Consider the following 17,844-nt stretch of genomic DNA (forward strand, 5'->3'; position numbering starts at 1 on the left):
AGGCGTAGATTTGTACTAAAAGTTGCTCCATTTTCTGGCCTAAGGCTTAATAAGTGTATCTTACGCCCCCTTCACACGTCCGTTTTTGTGGTCCGTGTGTGGCTCATTTTTTAAATACCGCACACCCGTTCTTTTCTATGCCTGGTGCACACATGTCAGTTTTTTCTTTTTTGACACAGACAGTGTGTCCATGTGAAAAACCCGCAGTCCTTTTTTTTTTCATCAGCACAGAGGAAATGCTTTCCGCACACGTGAACACTGATCACATCTATGTAACATCTGCGTGTCACGTCCCGGAATTAAATGCTCTGGCGGCGGCCAGGAAAATAAAAATCTGAGCTTTTCCTAGGTGCTGACTACAACTCTCATCATTCTCAGGTCTCCCTGCAGTCAGCGAGACTAGGCAACGCTGAGAACAGTTTTAGGCCACGGTCAGACTTGCAAGTGCAATGAGAGAAACTCGCGCTAGTCTCTCGCATCAATACCCGGCACTGCCGCCGCCACTCAGACAGGAATGTGCAGCTGCATGTATTTCTATGCAGCCGCACACTCCGGTCCCGAGTGCCGGCAGCAGTGCCAGGTGTTGAAGCGAGAAACTTGCGTGAGTTTCTCGCATCACACTCGCAAGTCTGACCCCGGCCTGGAAATATCAGGAGGCTTTCTATTTTCCCTGTCGCGCATTAAATAAAATTTTTTAAAAAAACGTTGTGGTGTCCCTCCTATATTTTAAAACCAGCACAGATAAAGCAGACAGCTGAGAGCTGGGACAGTTCAGGGCTAATGGCCCGTCCCGAGCCAAAAAATAGAGGCCCGCAGCCACCACAGAATTGGCGCATCACATTAGATATGCCAATTCTGGCTCTTTACCCATCTCATCCTGATTGCCCTGGTGTAAGAGGGTGGCCGGACGATATTCGTAGTCGAGGACACTGAGGCTCTGGTGTCCTGACCTCCTCCCACAGAAAAACCATCAGCTTCTACCGGTGTACCTGTTCGAGATGCTCGTCCACCATCAGGGATTTCACTGTAGTGTGACCCAATTCCTGCACACTTGGTTCCAGCACTCAGGGTTGAAATAACGGACACAGATACCGGTTCTGATGCCAAATCAACGATTTTACTTTCTTCTTCAACGGTCCAGGACACATCAGTTATATTACAGTTCACACAGCCTTCCTCCTGCACTTTCCCTTGCTTGCTTTCTACATCCTTACGCACATTCCAGGGTAGTAGCGCCCTTGGCGGTACCGCAGCATCACTCCTGTGTGACCTCAACCCCCTACATTCTCCCTTTCCTAAAATTTGGTCGTCCCGACCAAACCAACTACAATATTTACACAATACATAGAAAACATCCTAAAGAATTTACACTGTACATAACTTAGAAAGTGCAATCTTGGCTCAGAGTCCTCCAGGTTAAGTCCATCAATATATACATTATATATATATATATATATACAGTATAACATATTTTTGCAATAATACGGCCCGTTTTTTCCAGATGCCATCAGTCTTTCTGAAGTAGAGCTCCCCCTTTCCTTAAGGAGAGCAGGTTTCCTCATCAGCAAGAAAAACATATATTTATTTTTGCACATGGATCATTAGCATTATGGGGACACGAAACAGTCCTTCCGCAATATTTGTCAGGCGCAACAAGTGCAACTTTTTTTCTTAAAGCGACAGTACTCAGCGGCGGACATCCCGGTCCGACGCATCCGGTGCCACCGGAAACGGAACCTGATTCCGTTGCCGGTGGCTACTGTTGTACGACTGTGCAGCTGCAGAATCATAAGACATCAAAGGGTGAGATGCACCGCGGTGTTAGGAACGGCGGAACGCACTGAATAAAAATAAATAATAAAGTGCGTTCGCCGCTTGGGGTCCACCGTGCAGTAGGTGTTTCACCGCTGCTAGATAATGGCAGATGCACAATATGGCGGTATATCGCACACGGGTTGAACATCACCCAAATGCGGTAAGCAATCTCTGTTTGCTCACAGAGATGTCAGCAGAGGTAAACACAAAAGGCTGAGCCTGTTAGTGTCACAGGTCTCAGGTAAATGCACACACGGTATCTGGTCACAGGACAGAACCCAAAACACAGGAGCTGCATCCGTCTAGACCTACCGTGCGTGCGGCGTCGCTACTGCGGATGCTAAAGTGGGCTGCAACTGCAGCGCAGCGTAGAACACTGCCGCTAGTCGACAAAGCAAGGAAGCACGTGCAATGTCGGACGCTAGCACTGTGGATGATGTTGTAGCGGCTTGAGGCTTGCCACGCGTTGGCGCTGACTCTAATCTAAGTCCCTGTCCACATTCGTAATATCAGAGGAAGGGGATCTTAATGAGTCATTCGCAGGTTCATACATCCATCATCATTCACACAGTAGCGACTATACTAGCGCATGGCCGAACGGTCATGCACGCTTTTTATAGCCGGGACCTTCCGAAAGCTTCCAGATCTCCGAGATGGACCAATGAGATCTGGAGCAGGACCTGGGCACATGACTCTCGATCTCAAATGGGAGATCGTCTCGTGAGCATGCCCAGTAGGAGAACAGAGGGACTTAGTCCCTGGAGCGATCTGCTGCAAAGCAATCTCCTCTTTGGTAGATAGACAGCAGGAGACCGCAGAATGTGAGGTTCTGGATTCCTGCAGAGTAGATGCAGAAACCTGACGCCTAACACGCGGGGTGTAGAAGATGGTGGTGGGGCAGCCTGCTCCGGCTGTGGAAATAGCCCCATGTAATCCTCACGTAGGAGGGTCACCGCGACCGCATAATACCCCACGGACAATCTTCCTTAAAAAAGAACACTTCATCGCCCTACTTCAGGGCTCTGCCGAATCTGATGGAGGCCGCGTTTAGGTAGACCTTCGCGTTGGTCCCGTCTTCCCTGATGAAGCCGTACCCCCGCTCAATGTCCACGTACGCTAACCGACCTCGGTGCGCCCGCCTGCCAGAGCGCTTCCACCCTGCTGCAGCTCGGCCCACACCTACTTTTCTCGCTGCTTCTTTTTTTTAGATTATATCTTTCACCCAGGCCGCCTGCCTGGGGGTGGGGAAGGGCACCTCCGGTGTTAGGGAGAAGTGGGGAGCGCCCAGGCCTGCAGAGGTGGAGGGTACTGCAAAGGCTGTCGGGTAGGAATTGGCGGCTGCACCCCCCTTAGGGATGTGATCTTGGGGTTCTTCCTTACCTCTGACACCAAGGCTCTTCTCCCATGATTGCTCAGTTTGGCTTAACGGCCAGGTCTAGGAAGACTTCTGGTGGTCCCAAACTTCTTCCATTTAAGGATTATGGAGGCCAGTGTGCTCTTAAGAACCTTGAGTGCTGCAAAAATTCTTTTGTAACCTTGGCCAGATGTGTACCTTGCCACAATTCTGTCTCTGAGCTCCTTGGCCAGTTCCTTTGACCTTTGTAACCTTGGCCAGATGTGTGCCTTGCCACAATTCTGTCTCTGATCTCCTTGGCCAGTTCCTTTGACCTCATGATTCTCATTCGGTCTGACATGCACTGTGAGAGTCAATGGCTCCATCAGTGCATGCACCCGTTTTCTAGGGCTTCAGACGTAAACCCCGACTGAGCCCCTGACATGAGGGTAACACAAAATATGAACGTAGCCTAAAAAACACAGAAGGAGTAGGAGTAAATTGGAAGTCTCAAGAGACTCCTGGTTGGATTTCGAGGCACTTTTTGAGCATTTTATAAGCATATTTGCCTTAAAAAATGTGAGCATTGGATTCAATTGGCTTAATAATTGTCAAAAATGTGGGAAAATCATCCCCCTAAAGGCTCGCTCACACTGGCGCATAATACGCAGGAGTGCAATGTGAGAAAACATGGCATTGAACTCTGACCAATGTTATTAAATGAGTCAGTATTTATCTGTGAGTTTTTTTCAGTTCAGATCAGACTGGGAATTGCTAGAATTGAATCACACTCCCCAATGCAAGTCAAAGGGTGCGACCAAAAAAAAAGCATAATGTGCACAAGGAGTGTGGATCATTTCCGAGAGTGCTTCAACAATACAGTTCCAGAGTTGATAAAGTAGTAATGGTGGTTTATCCAACGCGTTTCAAGGTCTTAATGACCCCTTCTTCAGTTACGTTATAAAAAGGTTCTCAACCGAAAAAGGGAAGGGAATCAGGGGAGAACCCACAGAGGAAAGCATCCAAGCACCAGATTTGGCCGCGCTGTAAACGAGCCACCGAAACAGTCAATGAAGCTCGTGAATGGATATGTGTATTTTTTTATATATTTTTGCAGAAATATTTTAACCATTTTTTTGGTAACAATTTTTATTATACATATATATTCTTTTTTTAATATGAATTACTAATAAAGGCTTACTGCCCTTTTTTTTGGTGGTATTTCAACAAAACCTCTCATTTTCACTACATATCCATTCACAAGCTTCATTGACTGTTTCGTTGGCTCGTTTACAGCGCGGCCAAATCTGGTGCTTGGATGCTTTCCTCTGTGGGTTCTCCCCTGATTCCTTTCCCTTTTTTTGGTTGAGAACCTTTTTATAACGTAACTATGGTTTATACAATGAATCATAACATTTCTTTATTTGTATGAATTTTTCACCTTGATTTTCTGCAAAAGATATAAATTTACTAGTAAGAAATTGAAACTTTATTTATTTTGTGCCGATAAACAAGCTTTAATTGTCCCTTATTTTGAATCTTGATACCACGTGGTAAGTGAATGTTTGTCGCCGTTTTTTGAATCATGTAGGTATTTAAGGATTGTAAGTGTACTGTTGCTCTATGTTTTGTGTGGCATCTCCTGAAGAAGGGGTCATTGAGACCTTGGAACGCGTTAAATAAACCACCATTACTACTTTATCAACTCTGGAACTGTATTGTTGATGCAGGGCGGAAATAATCCACACTCCTTGTGCACATTGTTTCATAGAGTCGTTAACCATCCCGTGGATCTGCAGCGGCCGATATCTTTGAGCCTTTATCTTGCACCACCAGGTGAGCAGTTTCTTGGAGATTCCGGTTTCAAATCTGTGGCATAAGACCCTATTTGTGCTTTCTTCCTCTTTCTTTAAACACGCATGTGGCATCCGATTTCTATTCACACATCTCAAAGGGATTGATTGATGGATGAATGGACTGGGAGCAGCAGCCAATGCCGGTTCTCACGCTGCGCTCTGCGAGAGCCCGGCTGCTTTGATGCAGGGTTACATCAGTAAGGTTACCGTAGCTTACAGCTGCTGGGTCCTCACAGAGCGCAGCGTGAGAACCGGCATTGGCTGCTGCTCCTATATATGGAGCTTCGTTCTCTGAACGGGGCTCCATACACTGGATGTCGTAGGATCTCCATTTTTTGGATTACGGCGGACCAGTGTAGATTATTTCCTTATTGTAATAAATGAGCAAAAGAGAGAAATTGTCGGAAAGTGATTTTTACAAATAAAGGACTTTTCTGTGTGTTTGCTAACCTTGTAGTCAAAAGAATTAAACAAAGGGGGGGTTTGACAGGCACGTCTCCACTACTAACCCATGGGCTTGTTGTTAGCCACAGCTACTGACCTCAACCCCACAAACCCATTACCCCAATTGCCAGCTCCCCAGGGCAACTGGGAAGAGCCGAAGCTAAGCAACAGAATTGATGCATCTAATTGGGGCTAGTGTTCTTAGGCTGTTCTTATAATGTAAGCCCACAGCTGTCTGCTTAGCCTTTGCTAGTTATTAAAAATAGGAGGGACCCCACATCATTTTTTTGGGGGGGGTCCGCCTTTTTAATAACCAGTAAAGGCTAAGCAGACAGCTGTGAGCTGATATTAATAAACTGGAAAGCTTCATAGTTATTGGGCACTTCCCAGCATAATAAGACAAGCTCACAGCTGTTTGCTTTCCCTTGGCTGATTATTAAAAATAGGGGAGGACCCCATACCATATATTAGCTAAATACATGTACAGTACGGCACTAATTATGTATCTTGTGGATATCTTTCTATGTATCTATATATAAGGTTGCTTTATTAGTTTGAAAAATAGCTTTAAATGACATAGAAAATTACAGTATGTAAAAGATGATGTGTAAAACCCATTCCATGTCGTACGTATGCTAGGTGAGAACATCGCACACTCACATGATACAAGTTGAATCATACAGATTCCACTCATCCAACTTTTCAGAAGCAATTTCGGAGCTATTTTTTAGATGCTAATTCTGGATAAAAAAAAAAGTTTTCTGCAGCCGTTTCCATTTGACCAACTCGTCATTTTTGACCATGTATACAAAAATGTAGTGTGAACATATCCTTAAAAAATGCAAAAAAAAACAAGAAAAAAAAAAAAATCTATAGTAAAGTATAGAGCAACTTCGCAGTCGAAAACGCCTGGTAAAACACAATTAGATTTGCACCGACTCCAGTGGTCACACTTAAGCACTTTTACTCCATTCACACAAGGAACTTTGGGACCTCCTTCCGTGGGCCTCACCAGACGAATCACCTCACCCAGTGATCATACATTTTTTATCTATTCTGTGGCTATGTAATATATTTTGCTCATGGGACAGCCTTTAAGTTGAGATCATCTTGCTGGTTCTTCTCCGAGAAGAGACTGTTTAGGGTGCAGTCAGATGGCCATATAAATCGGACCGAGCGAGATTGCAACGCATTGATCAGACTGACCGGCGGATCTGCCTACCTGAGCGTGACAGCTACACAGAAATATATGAAGCGGTCTTGCGAGCAGCCGGCCAGTCCAAGCATTTTGATCTGATCTCGGTCCGATTTATACGGGAAGTCTTTGCCTTGATAACCTGTGGTTGAAGGCTTGACGGTGACATTCTGTTTTGGGATTGTGGTTTGCGTTCTTGTCTGACTCTTATAATACAGGCATGGGAAGAAGCCATTTATTACGCATTTTTTCTTGAATCCAATTTTTCCTTTCCTAAATAGCAGAATTTCGTTTTCAGTGCTCGCAAAAAATGTTTTACATGTGGTGTTGCCAGGCATGCAATTACCTAAACTAATAAGACGTAAAAATTTATAAAAAAATAAAAATATATATATAGTTAATTGTAGAATTAGTGTTTTTCACACGCCACAATCATCCCCATCTCCGAAAGAAGTCCACTATAAAGACTATATAACCCCCAAAATGGTATCACAAGAACCAAGCCCTCGTGTTCATCCATCAGCAGAAAAAAGTCAAAAGTTACAGATTCAAGAAAATGGCGACAAAAGCAAAACTATGCAAGTGTGGCATTGCTGTAATTGTGCTGAACTTTAGGATCTTCTTTCCAAGTCATTTTTATCGTTTAATGGACACTAAAAAAAAAAAAAAAAAAAAAAAAATTGTAAAATAGCCTTTTATTTTTTTGCAGTTTTTCCCCCACTTGGAATTTTTTACTTCTGTCTTCCACTACATCAAATGGTAAAATGAATGTTGTGATTTAAAAGTACAGCTCGCCCAGAAAAAAAAAAAATGAAAAAGTGAAAAAAAAAAAAAAAGTGAATAAAAAGTAAAGACTCCTGGAAAATGAGAAGGAGAAATAAAAAAAAATGGCTGCAGCTGGCCTAGGGGGTTTAAAAAACAAAAGTCTGATTTTTATGGCTGGTTCTGTTGCTACTCCTGGTCGTCTACCATCTTAATTTCTTTTTTTCTTCTGACATTGTTCCCTGATTGCAGACTACATTTCCCATGATGTCTCTTGCTTTGCAGAGGAGGCGATGTGTAGCCACACCAATTTGCCATTTCTTTCTACCCTTGCTGGTGGAGTTGTCAGAGGGACATTCAGCAGATGCATGAGACTACAAGGCGTAGACCCAAATCCAGAACTGTCCGCAGTATCCAGGACAGTTGGGACTAAAGTTGACTGGATCGATTTGTACTAGAACGGTCGAGGGGGGGGGTGGACACTTCAGCACAATCTGTACTCACTGTGCTGACAGCTGCTTCATCCCTGGTGCATCCCACGTTCCTTCTGGAATTCAAGAGAACTGGAGGCAGAGCCCAGCATAACTTCAAACAGGAAAGATTTAGGCTGAGTGCAGACGGAGTTTTGAGCCCTGCGGATTTTTCCGTGCAGAATGGAAGAAAACCGCAGGTCAAATGACCTGCATTTTTCCTGCGGATTTCTTCCATTTTTCACGCGGTTTTCGTGCGGTTTTCCATTGCGGTTTTCCCCCTGCGGATTTGGTAACAGGGGAGATAGAAAACCGCACAAAAGGAGTAACATGCTGCGGATTTTGTACCGCAGGAAAACCGCGCGGAAAAATCCGCAGCGTCTGCACAGCGTTTTTTTTCATTTTAAAGGTACTGTACATCACAATGCGGATATGCAACGTTTCTGCGCGGTAAAATCCGCTGCAAATCTGCATCGTGTGCACATGGCCTTATTTTCTTCAGGACATAGCACATCCAACACATCATTACCACACTTGACATGGTACCAGCAATACATCTCAGCTTTCCCTAGCTTCTTCAGCTACACCAGAATGGACCACAAAGTTATAGCGGGATGAGGAGCCCGGTGAAAATGGCACTTCGACCTCTTTCACTGGAACCGACTTCAGTCCAGACACGGAAATACTCGTCTACTAGGTTGTCCACCCCCTTTTGGTTATCCTGCCCGTACACTCGCTTGTGGCCCACTCGACTACTTCGTCAGCACCCACACTCATCCGCTGGCTTTTTCACTGCTGCAGATACCATATACTTCACTTCTGCTCTGCACAAGTCTCCCACATCTGCTATGGATGGCGAGGGACACCACTTCACACAGTGGGTTAGCTACACAGCTCAGGAACAGAGATGTTTGAGCACCACACGGGGTCCACCCCACTGACTATAAACCAGGAAATCTCACTAGTTCCCACTAACACTCCTCTAATTAACTCTAAAGTGTCCTACAAATGTGCTCTATTATGAATGTGCCCAGTGCCCCCATCTTGTGTCCTTTTTATTAACTGCACTGCCCCAACTCGTAGATCACAATATGGCAATAAACACTTATATACAGCTTACACATAATGCACAGATATGTAAATACGGGACATTCAACTATGGCAATCATGTACAAACAAAACAGGAATATCAACATTTACAGGGGTAGGCCCTAACCTTCTTACAAATTCAGGAGACACCAGTTCATGGCAGCTGGATGGGAGATTTACCTTCTGGCAGGACACAATATTATCTGTTCACAGATCACATTGCAGGAGCCGGAAGATAAGTGTCACAGTCAGACCATTCTTCTAAGTGCCAGGTAAAACTTACCCGATGTCCCGCTCAATTCTAGTTAGGACATACGGATTTATTTTTGGTCATTCATTCATAATTTTAGCAGCCAGAACTTTGGCATGTTACACAAGCTTTACTATATGACAGCTTGTCCTTGCATCCGCAGGGCAGTGTTCCCACGTTACGTAAAATCATGCATTTCCTGAACCAAAGTATGCAATATCAATTCTCTCTGGTTATTGCATTTTTCCTGCTTAATTGATACATTTCTGGTGCAGATTTGAAGCAGTTTTTTTATGCTCTTGGCATTTTTCTTTTTATAGTGTAGAAAAGCTTTGAATTTCTCTTTATGGGTGGAAGAAACAAAGTAGTTTAAGGAAAAAAAAAGTTTCGCCTCTGAAATACAGATACATAGAAATGCACTGGTATATACAGACTTATCTCTATGTACCAGTATAATCTGCCTCTGATTTCAGATCCTGCACACTCCAGCTTCAGAAATGCTGTAATATTTATTGGTGGCTCGCAGCTTCTTACTGGAATGATGAAGGTTGTCGGTTTAACCCCTTAACAACCAGAGGTAGTTTTGGATTTTCATTTTTCACTCCTTCGTCCCAGAGCAATTACTTGTTTTTTGCAGGATGAATTGTAATTTTGAACACCATTGAATTTAGCATTTCTTCTACTGGAAGATAGGATAAAATTCCAAGTGTGGTGAAATTGCAAAATAAGTGCAACTCCACAATTTTTTTGTTTTCTTTTTTAATTTACTAGGTTCGCTAAATGCTAAAACTGACCTGCCACTATGAATTCGTAATGACCTGGAGAATCATAGACACCAAACATGTCTAGGTTGTTTATTTTTTTTAATCCAAAGGGGGAAAAAAAAAAAAAAAAAAAAGACCCAATTCAGTACAAAAAAAAAAAATAAAAAAATAAAATAGTGTCATTTTCCAATACCCACAGTGTCTTTAGTTTTTGTGATCTCAGGTTGGGTGAGGGCTTATTTTTTGCACACCGAGCTGATGTTTAATGATACCTTGTTGGTGCAAATATGTTCTTTTGATCACCCGTTATTGCAATGTTGCGGCAACAAAAATTATATATATTTATATTAGTTCTGTCGTTATTACTTTCTTAATTAGCAATTGGGTTAATCTTTCTATATTGATTTGGCAATTCTTAATGTAACAATACTAAATATGTAGGTGTTTTGTTTTTTTTATTTTGATTGGGGTGGAAACAGGTGTTTTGAACTTTATTTTTTCACTTTTGGCATGTTTTAATAGTCTCCATAGGAGATGAGAAACTGCCATAAAGCATTTACCTCTGCTACATACAGGCGATGAATGATCAGATCGTCTGTATGTAGCAGAATTGGTACAAGTGCCGACCACCAGGCGGTATTCATAGCAATCTGACATGTGCCAGAAAAGAGGTGGCCTCAGCTCTGGAACCCACATCAAAAGGGTATCCGACGTCCGCATACTATTATGGCCCATGTTGGAAAGGGCCTAAATGAAAGTGTATATTTTATATTTAACTGAATTAGCATGTTCAGAGCAGAGCTGCTGGCCCCACCCCAGAGGAGCTACATTCAATGCAATCAGAGAAAAACATCGCACAGAGGGAGAATGAAGTTGGACACAGCCATATTAGATCCAGGTCAGGAGAACATTCGCACTTGAATATTTTACCCATTTATATAGCGCCATTAATTCCACAGCGCTTTACAGACAATCACCACTGTCCCCGATGGGGGCTCACAATCTAAGTTCCCCATCGGTATGTCTTTGCGTGGGTTTCCTCCCACATTCCAAACATAGGGAGAACATACAAACTCCTTGCAGATGTTGTTGTCCTTGGTGGGATTTGAACCCAGTGCTGCAAAGTAACTGTGCTAACCACTGAGCCACCCTATATGTGCGTAGTCAAAGTCTACCTGCACAGTGCAGCTGCGCTCAAAGCAACCACAAGTGCCCCATGCACCTTCACACGGGCTTCCCCCTTGCCACCCCACAGCCATCGCCACCCTCCTCTTCCTTCGTCAGGAGATTAAATATTGGACAAACCTGGCATCACCACTTCAGGGCCCCATATAGCACAAAACTTCTTTTTAGGGGGTCTCATCTTTATTGAAAATTTTACAAATTAGCTGTATACAAAGTTCCAGTGACGATCCTGAAATACGATATTACAAAGCGTTAAAAACAGCGATTATAAAACCATTTAAAAGCACAATTAAAAAACAAAAAAGAAAGAAAGGCAGCAGCTGCTGACTGCAAACAGATTCCAGCCCTCATGTTTCAGAGGCTGTTGAAAATGAAAGATGATCTGATCCAAGAAGTGGCACCCAGTAAGTCCTGAGATACTATGTAGTCTTCCCCACCATTTTAGGGCCAGGCCACGAGACTGATAAGAACCATGACCTTGCTGGGGTGAGTAGATGTAGGGGCAGCCATTTATGGTGGAATGTGAACAGTCAAACATCTGAATCCGGAGAAGAATCACATTTTGGGGTTAATGTAAAATTTCAAAGGCGTCCATTAAAATCTTCAGTCTTCAGATGACACAGGCCCCCCCCCAACCACGTAGGGCCCTAAGCCTCCATCTGGACCAACTCGTACTCCGGAGGATGACGCTCTCCATTTTCTTCATGGTTCTCCTTGCGTTGGCTCGGTGCATGATGTATCCCAATGAGCAGGTCATAGACAAACGTCCCAATGACGCCACCCATCATGGGACCCACTACAGGCACCCACCACCAGTGACCTCCAGCCCTAGAACACAGATATTCTATCAGAACATACCAACTTGCAAAGGTTAACAACCCACTAGTTTGTGAAATGTCAACCACCAGAAGTACCCAGTCTAGTTATTGGAAACAGTCAGCAAGTTTCTCTTAAGACCCCCTTAACTGAAGTTCCAAAATTCAAGTGGAAATTAGGTTTTAGGTTAAAGATGCCTCTTCCCTGTAGTCTAGTCACCATAGCAATCCTTCATGCAGATGCTGAACTAGCAGGGGATGCTGGAAGATTTCAGCTCTGAAGTAAGCAGAATTCTACCCAATGGACAGCCCATTATACAACACATCTGCTTTCACAATATTTAGTGCTTTTTAACAAATGTAGAATTACGAAGCCGTTACCTGAAGACTTCCATGCCCCAGCCAGCAAACGCAGTAAAGATCCGAGGCGCCAGGTCCCGGGCTGGATTAATGGGGTATCCACAGTTGAATCCCATAGAAAGGCCAACAAGCAGGACTATCAGACCAATCACAAATGGCTGAAGACCACGAGGGGCGGCATTGTTTTTTTCGTCAATAATGGCAAGGAGGCAAACCATCAAGGCAGCGGTGGCGATGGCCTTGGGCAAAAAAAAGAAAAAAAAAGTTTCTTTATCTCAAATGGAAAAAAAAACACCTACACAGTATGTGTACATTTAGGGGTGGTCCTATTCCTGGAGGGGGCTGAGCATGACAAATCAATAGGACCATTGAAGTTCTTCAGCCCGATTTCACACTATGGTTTGGACCAGCCATGATGGTTGCACAGTCCTTTTTTTTTTCCTGCAGCAGTATTGAGCAATACCTTGGTCATGAGCTACTGGTATTTCATAGAGCCCCTGACAAGACTGTACTTCCATCAGTCTGGAAAGGAATTAAGGGAGGAGCATTGTAAGAAGGGGCCTTTCAGCCAATCGGCTTCCCGATAGTGTTATTCTGTGACATGATTGGCTGAGAGCAGCAGACTGACCTCACAATGCTCCTCCCCATGTCCTTTCCAGTTTGATGCAGACAAAACAGAAGTACTTAGCTTGTAAATAAAGGAATACCGTGATTTGTTTTCCCACACAAACACTTCACCTGATCTGCGAGTCCATTTATTGCACTCAGATGTTCTGACGGGTAGGAAGCAAATATCCCAGCAGTCGCCTGCGGCCCGTGCACAGTAAAGTTGCCGCCACTGTACACATAGAAGGCATCTAGGGAGGTATTCAAGAAGAGACAAGAGTTGGGAATCTAAACACCAACTTAGTCTTAACTGAGGAACTCAATGATTCATCGAAACATCGTATAATTGGTTGAATTCTTACCAAAATACAAAGCAAATACCAGACATGCACCAATGAACGCGCCGAGGAATTGAGCCAGCCAGTAGACGAGCATCAGCTTCCAAGTGGTCTTCTTTAAGAGAAACAGGGAGAAAGACACAGCAGGATTGAGGTGGGCGCCTGGAGTAGTAAAGGAAGTTACCATAAGGCCATGTTCACACAGAATTTTTGTACTAGAGAAAAAAAACCCACACGTTCACAGCATTTTATTACAGCTTTTTGGCTGCTGGATACAGGTTTCTTTGTCTATTGCACATGTTTAAGTTGTATTTGCAGCTTTTTTGGGGGAAATAAACTTTCTATGTTTGGAGGAATTTTGAAAGATTTTATATGCTGCAGATTTCAAAGTCAAAACAAAGAAAAAAAAAAAAAAAGAAAAAAAAAAAAAGCACATTAATGAGATTTTTGAAATTGCAGCTTTTGCATGTACGATCAAGAGTAGACTATTTTGCATAAAAAGGCTGCATGTGAACGTCACACGTACACAGTGACTGCACCAGCAGAATAGTGAGTGCAGCTCTGGAGTATAATACAGGATGTAACTCAGGATCAGTAATGTAGTGTATGTACACAGTGACTGCACCAGCAGAATAGTGAGTGCAGCTCTGGGGTATAATACAGGATGTAACGCAGGATCAGTAATGTAATGTATGTACACAGTGATTGCACCAGCAGAATAGTGAGTGCAGCTCTGGGGTATAATACAGGATGTAACTCAGGATCAGTAATGTAATGTATGTACACAGGGACTACACCAGCAGAATAGTGAGTGCAGCTCTGGGGTATAATACTGGACGTAACTCAGGATCAGTAATGTATGTACACAGTGAGTGAACCTGAGCTTTTTATATGAATCAGATCAATGTGTAGAATTTTAATACACAGTTCTTATAACCGCTCACCTGAGACTCCAGCACAGACATAGGCGCCGGCAGTGACCGCAAAACCAAACGCCATATTGACACTTAGAAACTGAGCTTTGGCAAAACCACTCAGCTCCATCTGAGCCACAGAACCGCAGCCAAATAGCTAAAGGAAGAAAAAAAAAATATATATATATTATAATGGACTTCATAGTAATTACTATAATGTAAAAGTGCAACCGCAGGGCGAATACCCAATAAACAAGATGCACCCAGTCCAGTACAATACATCAGTGCCACCGCATAGTCACAGGACATGGAGGAGTTAATACCACATCAACATGATCAGTTTAGGATTCCATTCTCCCAAGGCGGTAATACAAGAACACTAGTCTGTAGTAGAGGGAGCCCCTTCTTCCCTATCTGAAAGAGGTTCAGCAGCAGCTGTGATACAATAGGGAAGATCAGTGTTCCAAAACACGACAACAGATTACTTACAATTAATATAACGGTCCCCAAAAACTCCGCCAGCCCGCGGCGCACATAGGGATTAGCCGTCTTAAGCATTCGTCTGACCTTCTCCAGGCATTGCGCATGGACATCCATCACGACTGTCTCATTCATGTCCACCATGATCCTGACCCTCTGATTGTAGCTGGTCTGCCAGCACAGCTGCACTTTATGGAGAGGACTTGATCTAAGTGCAGCTGATTCTGAACTTCATTAACTCTTTCATTGCCAGGCAAGGTAATTGTGTTAAAATTTGCACCATTGTAAGGCGTAAGCCTCTTTCTCACATCCGGCTTTTGTAATCCGGCGAAATTTGTAACAACCGGATGCGGTTTTGTCCCATACAGTAGAGTTGTATTGTCACCGCATCGTGCCGGATGGGTATGCGTCGCATCCGGTTTTTGCCGGATACGGCAAAAAGTAGCCGTCTGGCGTCTGCAAAAAACAATCCCTGCAACGTTTTTTTGCCAGCGCCGGACCGGTTTTCTGAACAGCGCATGCGCGGAGTCTGTGAGTTTTAACCCTTGGTGTGGCGAATTCTCGCTCTCACTCATCATACCTGTGCGCGCTGCTCCTTTAAATCTCTGCTACACCGTATCCGGCCACGTAAAAGCATCTGGTGTCAACGGCACATCCCGGATCCGCTCCTACGGCTTTTCGCCGCACGGTTCCAGACTCAAAAAGCCAGATGTGTGAAAGTAGCCTTAAAAAGTGCACTTCAGGCTAAAGTCGCACCACAATTTTCTCTTGATCTGGGAAAAATGATCACAGTTGGATCTGTTCTTCTCATAGTTGGAGGGAAAAAAAAAAAAGTTTCCCCACCTTCTCCATTCAGTAACGCTGTGAAAATCAGACTGCACTCGGATGTCATCCAAGTGCCTTCCAATGTTATCCACAGAGCCATAGACTTGCATTACCGATTTTGATCAAAATCGGACATGTCATTGATTTTTTTCCTCCACCACTTTGTCTGGGGGAAATATCGGACATCAATACAGCCCCATAGAATAACATGTGTACGAGTCTTATACGCGAAAACTACAGATGACACTTATCCGATTTAAACAGTCGCGTGCACAAGCGCTATGAGTCTGCGCGCACGTGGTGAATTTAATTTTGAAAACCCCCTGAAAAAGCTCTCAATAAACGTTAAAAAAACAAAACATTTGCACAGCAATGTAAAAACCTCTTGCTGCGCACGTGTCCAATCTCTTGAGCTTCTTTTAATTTCTTTCATTTTTCTGGAGTTGTTAAAAGATATGTCGTAACCATTCGTCAGACTACTTCAGCGTATTACTTGGTTGGGAAGATGTCCAGTAAACAGATCCGGAGAGGTAAGTGTTCAAAACAAAATAATTCCATTTTTTTTTTCTGAAAATTTTTTTTGGTATCGTATTAGTAACAATTGCATATCTCTTGGAATGCACTATCTAATAGATGCGCCTTTTCTGGGCAGCTGAAGGTTTCTATTTTTAGGGTGGGGGGCGCAGTGTCTATGGCCTCTTACCAGCCTGAGAATAGCAGCCCTCAGCTGTCTGCTTTAGCAAGGCTGGTTGTCAAAAATGGGCAATGGGTTTTTTAAATTACGTATTTAAATAATTTTTAAAAAAAAACAGCGTGGGGAACCCTCTATTCTTGCTAACCAACCTTGTTGAAGATGACAGCTGAAGGTTGCAGGCCGCAGCTGTGAGCTTTGCCTGGCTGGTTATAGAAAATAAAAATACAAGGGAACCCACACCATTTTTTAAATGTATTTATTTATTTAGCGCACCGGAGCCCGCTGATGAATACTCCCATCAGCCGCTGCCTGCTCTCACTGTTATTAGCGGCAACAGGTCCCATCAGCCGCAGCATCCTCTTGCTGTTATCAGTTGAATATAACTCAGTCTCAATATTCTCCCCTCATCACTGGCAGAGCAGGGGAGAATGGTGAGAGCTGTCTTCAGCACCCGGCGCCGGGAAACAGAGCTTACTGTACTGCTGCTTCCCTAGCGCTGGTACGTGTGGTACTTCTGTGGCACAGAGGCGGCACACAGTTGCCACATGGTTGCCATAAGTATGACACTGATATCTCCGATAATGATTTTTCCCGGTACTGGAAATATCAGGACGTGGGAAAGAGGCCTAAGGCTGTGTGCACACATTGTCTTTTTTAGGTAATCGCCCGCAAAATACAGAAATCACCTGGAATCAGAAAACTCTCAAAATAATTAACTCATGCAATTCTATGTAAAAACTACTTGCTGCGTTTATGTTCAGGCTTTAATCAGTTAAGGTTTATTAAACCGACAAACGGTTAAAAGAAGTGACCGGACTGTTCTTCAAGCATTTTCCACTCAGAAGACACTCTGTACTTTACAATAAAAGTCAATGGGAATACTCAAAAGTCAGACAGACGTCTATTAGGCTACTTTCAGACTAGCGTTCTGAGGCGCAGCGCAGGGCCGCCGCTAAGCTCTGCCCCCGGCCGCGCCTCCTCCGGTCAGCTCCTCCTATGGGCGCATGACGCTGCATACGACCAGCGTACCCTATATTTACCATTGGGTATGCTGGCCGAGTGCTGTTATGATTTTGCCGGTGCTTGCGCCCTTTTGGCACAGTGCCGAGTGCACAAAAATGCAACACGGTGCGTTTTTGTGCGCTTGGTGCAGCGCCAAAAGAGCGCAAGTGCTGGCAAAATCATAACAGCGCTCGGCCAGCGTACCCAACAATATAGGGTACGCTGGTCGCATGCAGCGTCATGCGCCCATAGGAGGAGCAGACCAGAGGATGCGCGGCCAGGGGCGGAGCTTAGCGGCGGCCCTGCGTTGCGCCTCAGAACGCAAATCTGAAAGTAGCCTTAGACTGTTTTGCCATTGTCAGTAAAAAAAATGCTGGCGGTTTCTTCATTACTTAATGAAATTTAAAAAAAAAACACAACTAAAAAACGACAGTAAATAAAGGTAAAAAAAAAAAATACCCAAAAATCAGTTTACTGAAATGTCTTCTGCTTGAAAAACTCGACAGGTTCACCTGAATATAAAAGACGTCTTGTGCACATAACCAAATTCTTTTGTATGGGAAATTCACTTTACTTTCCATGTGAGAAGTTTTTTGGGGGCTTTTTGATTCCAAAAGAGGTTTTGAAAAACACCTGGTGGGAGAAAA

General features: G+C 43.8%; 1 protein-coding gene across 1 annotated transcript; it reads right to left on the reverse strand.

Moving 5' to 3' along the window:
• Positions 1-11,321: 11,321 nt before the first annotated feature.
• LOC141091534 (aquaporin-3-like) lies at positions 11,322-14,844 on the reverse strand. The gene is made up of 6 exons (XM_073577182.1): positions 14,686-14,844; positions 14,227-14,353; positions 13,307-13,444; positions 13,077-13,195; positions 12,360-12,577; positions 11,322-11,991 (listed from the first exon to the last, which is right to left on the reverse strand). Exons 1-6 carry the CDS (start codon positions 14,818-14,820, stop codon positions 11,811-11,813), a joined length of 918 nt encoding a protein of 305 aa, XP_073433283.1. The 5' UTR covers positions 14,821-14,844; the 3' UTR covers positions 11,322-11,810.
• Positions 14,845-17,844: the final 3,000 nt, after the last annotated feature.

The sequence above is a fragment of the Dendrobates tinctorius genome, unplaced genomic scaffold, assembly GCF_039654945.1.
Source record: "Dendrobates tinctorius isolate UK_male_01 unplaced genomic scaffold, ASM3965494v1 ptg000054l, whole genome shotgun sequence".
In the NCBI taxonomy this organism is placed as follows: domain Eukaryota; kingdom Metazoa; phylum Chordata; class Amphibia; order Anura; family Dendrobatidae; genus Dendrobates; species Dendrobates tinctorius.

Excerpts from the sequence above, each read along its gene's own strand:
- LOC141091534 (XM_073577182.1), bottom strand. The coding sequence starts at position 14,820 with ATGGTGGACATGAATGAGACAGTCGTGATGGATGTCCATGCGCAATGC. Across the intron at positions 13,445-14,226 it reads TGTCTGTGCTGGAGTCTCAG|GCGCCCACCTCAATCCTGCT; the intron begins GTGAGCGGTTAT and ends TTACTACTCCAG. Across the intron at positions 13,196-13,306 it reads GGTATTTGCTTTGTATTTTG|ATGCCTTCTATGTGTACAGT; the intron begins GTAAGAATTCAA and ends ATACCTCCCTAG.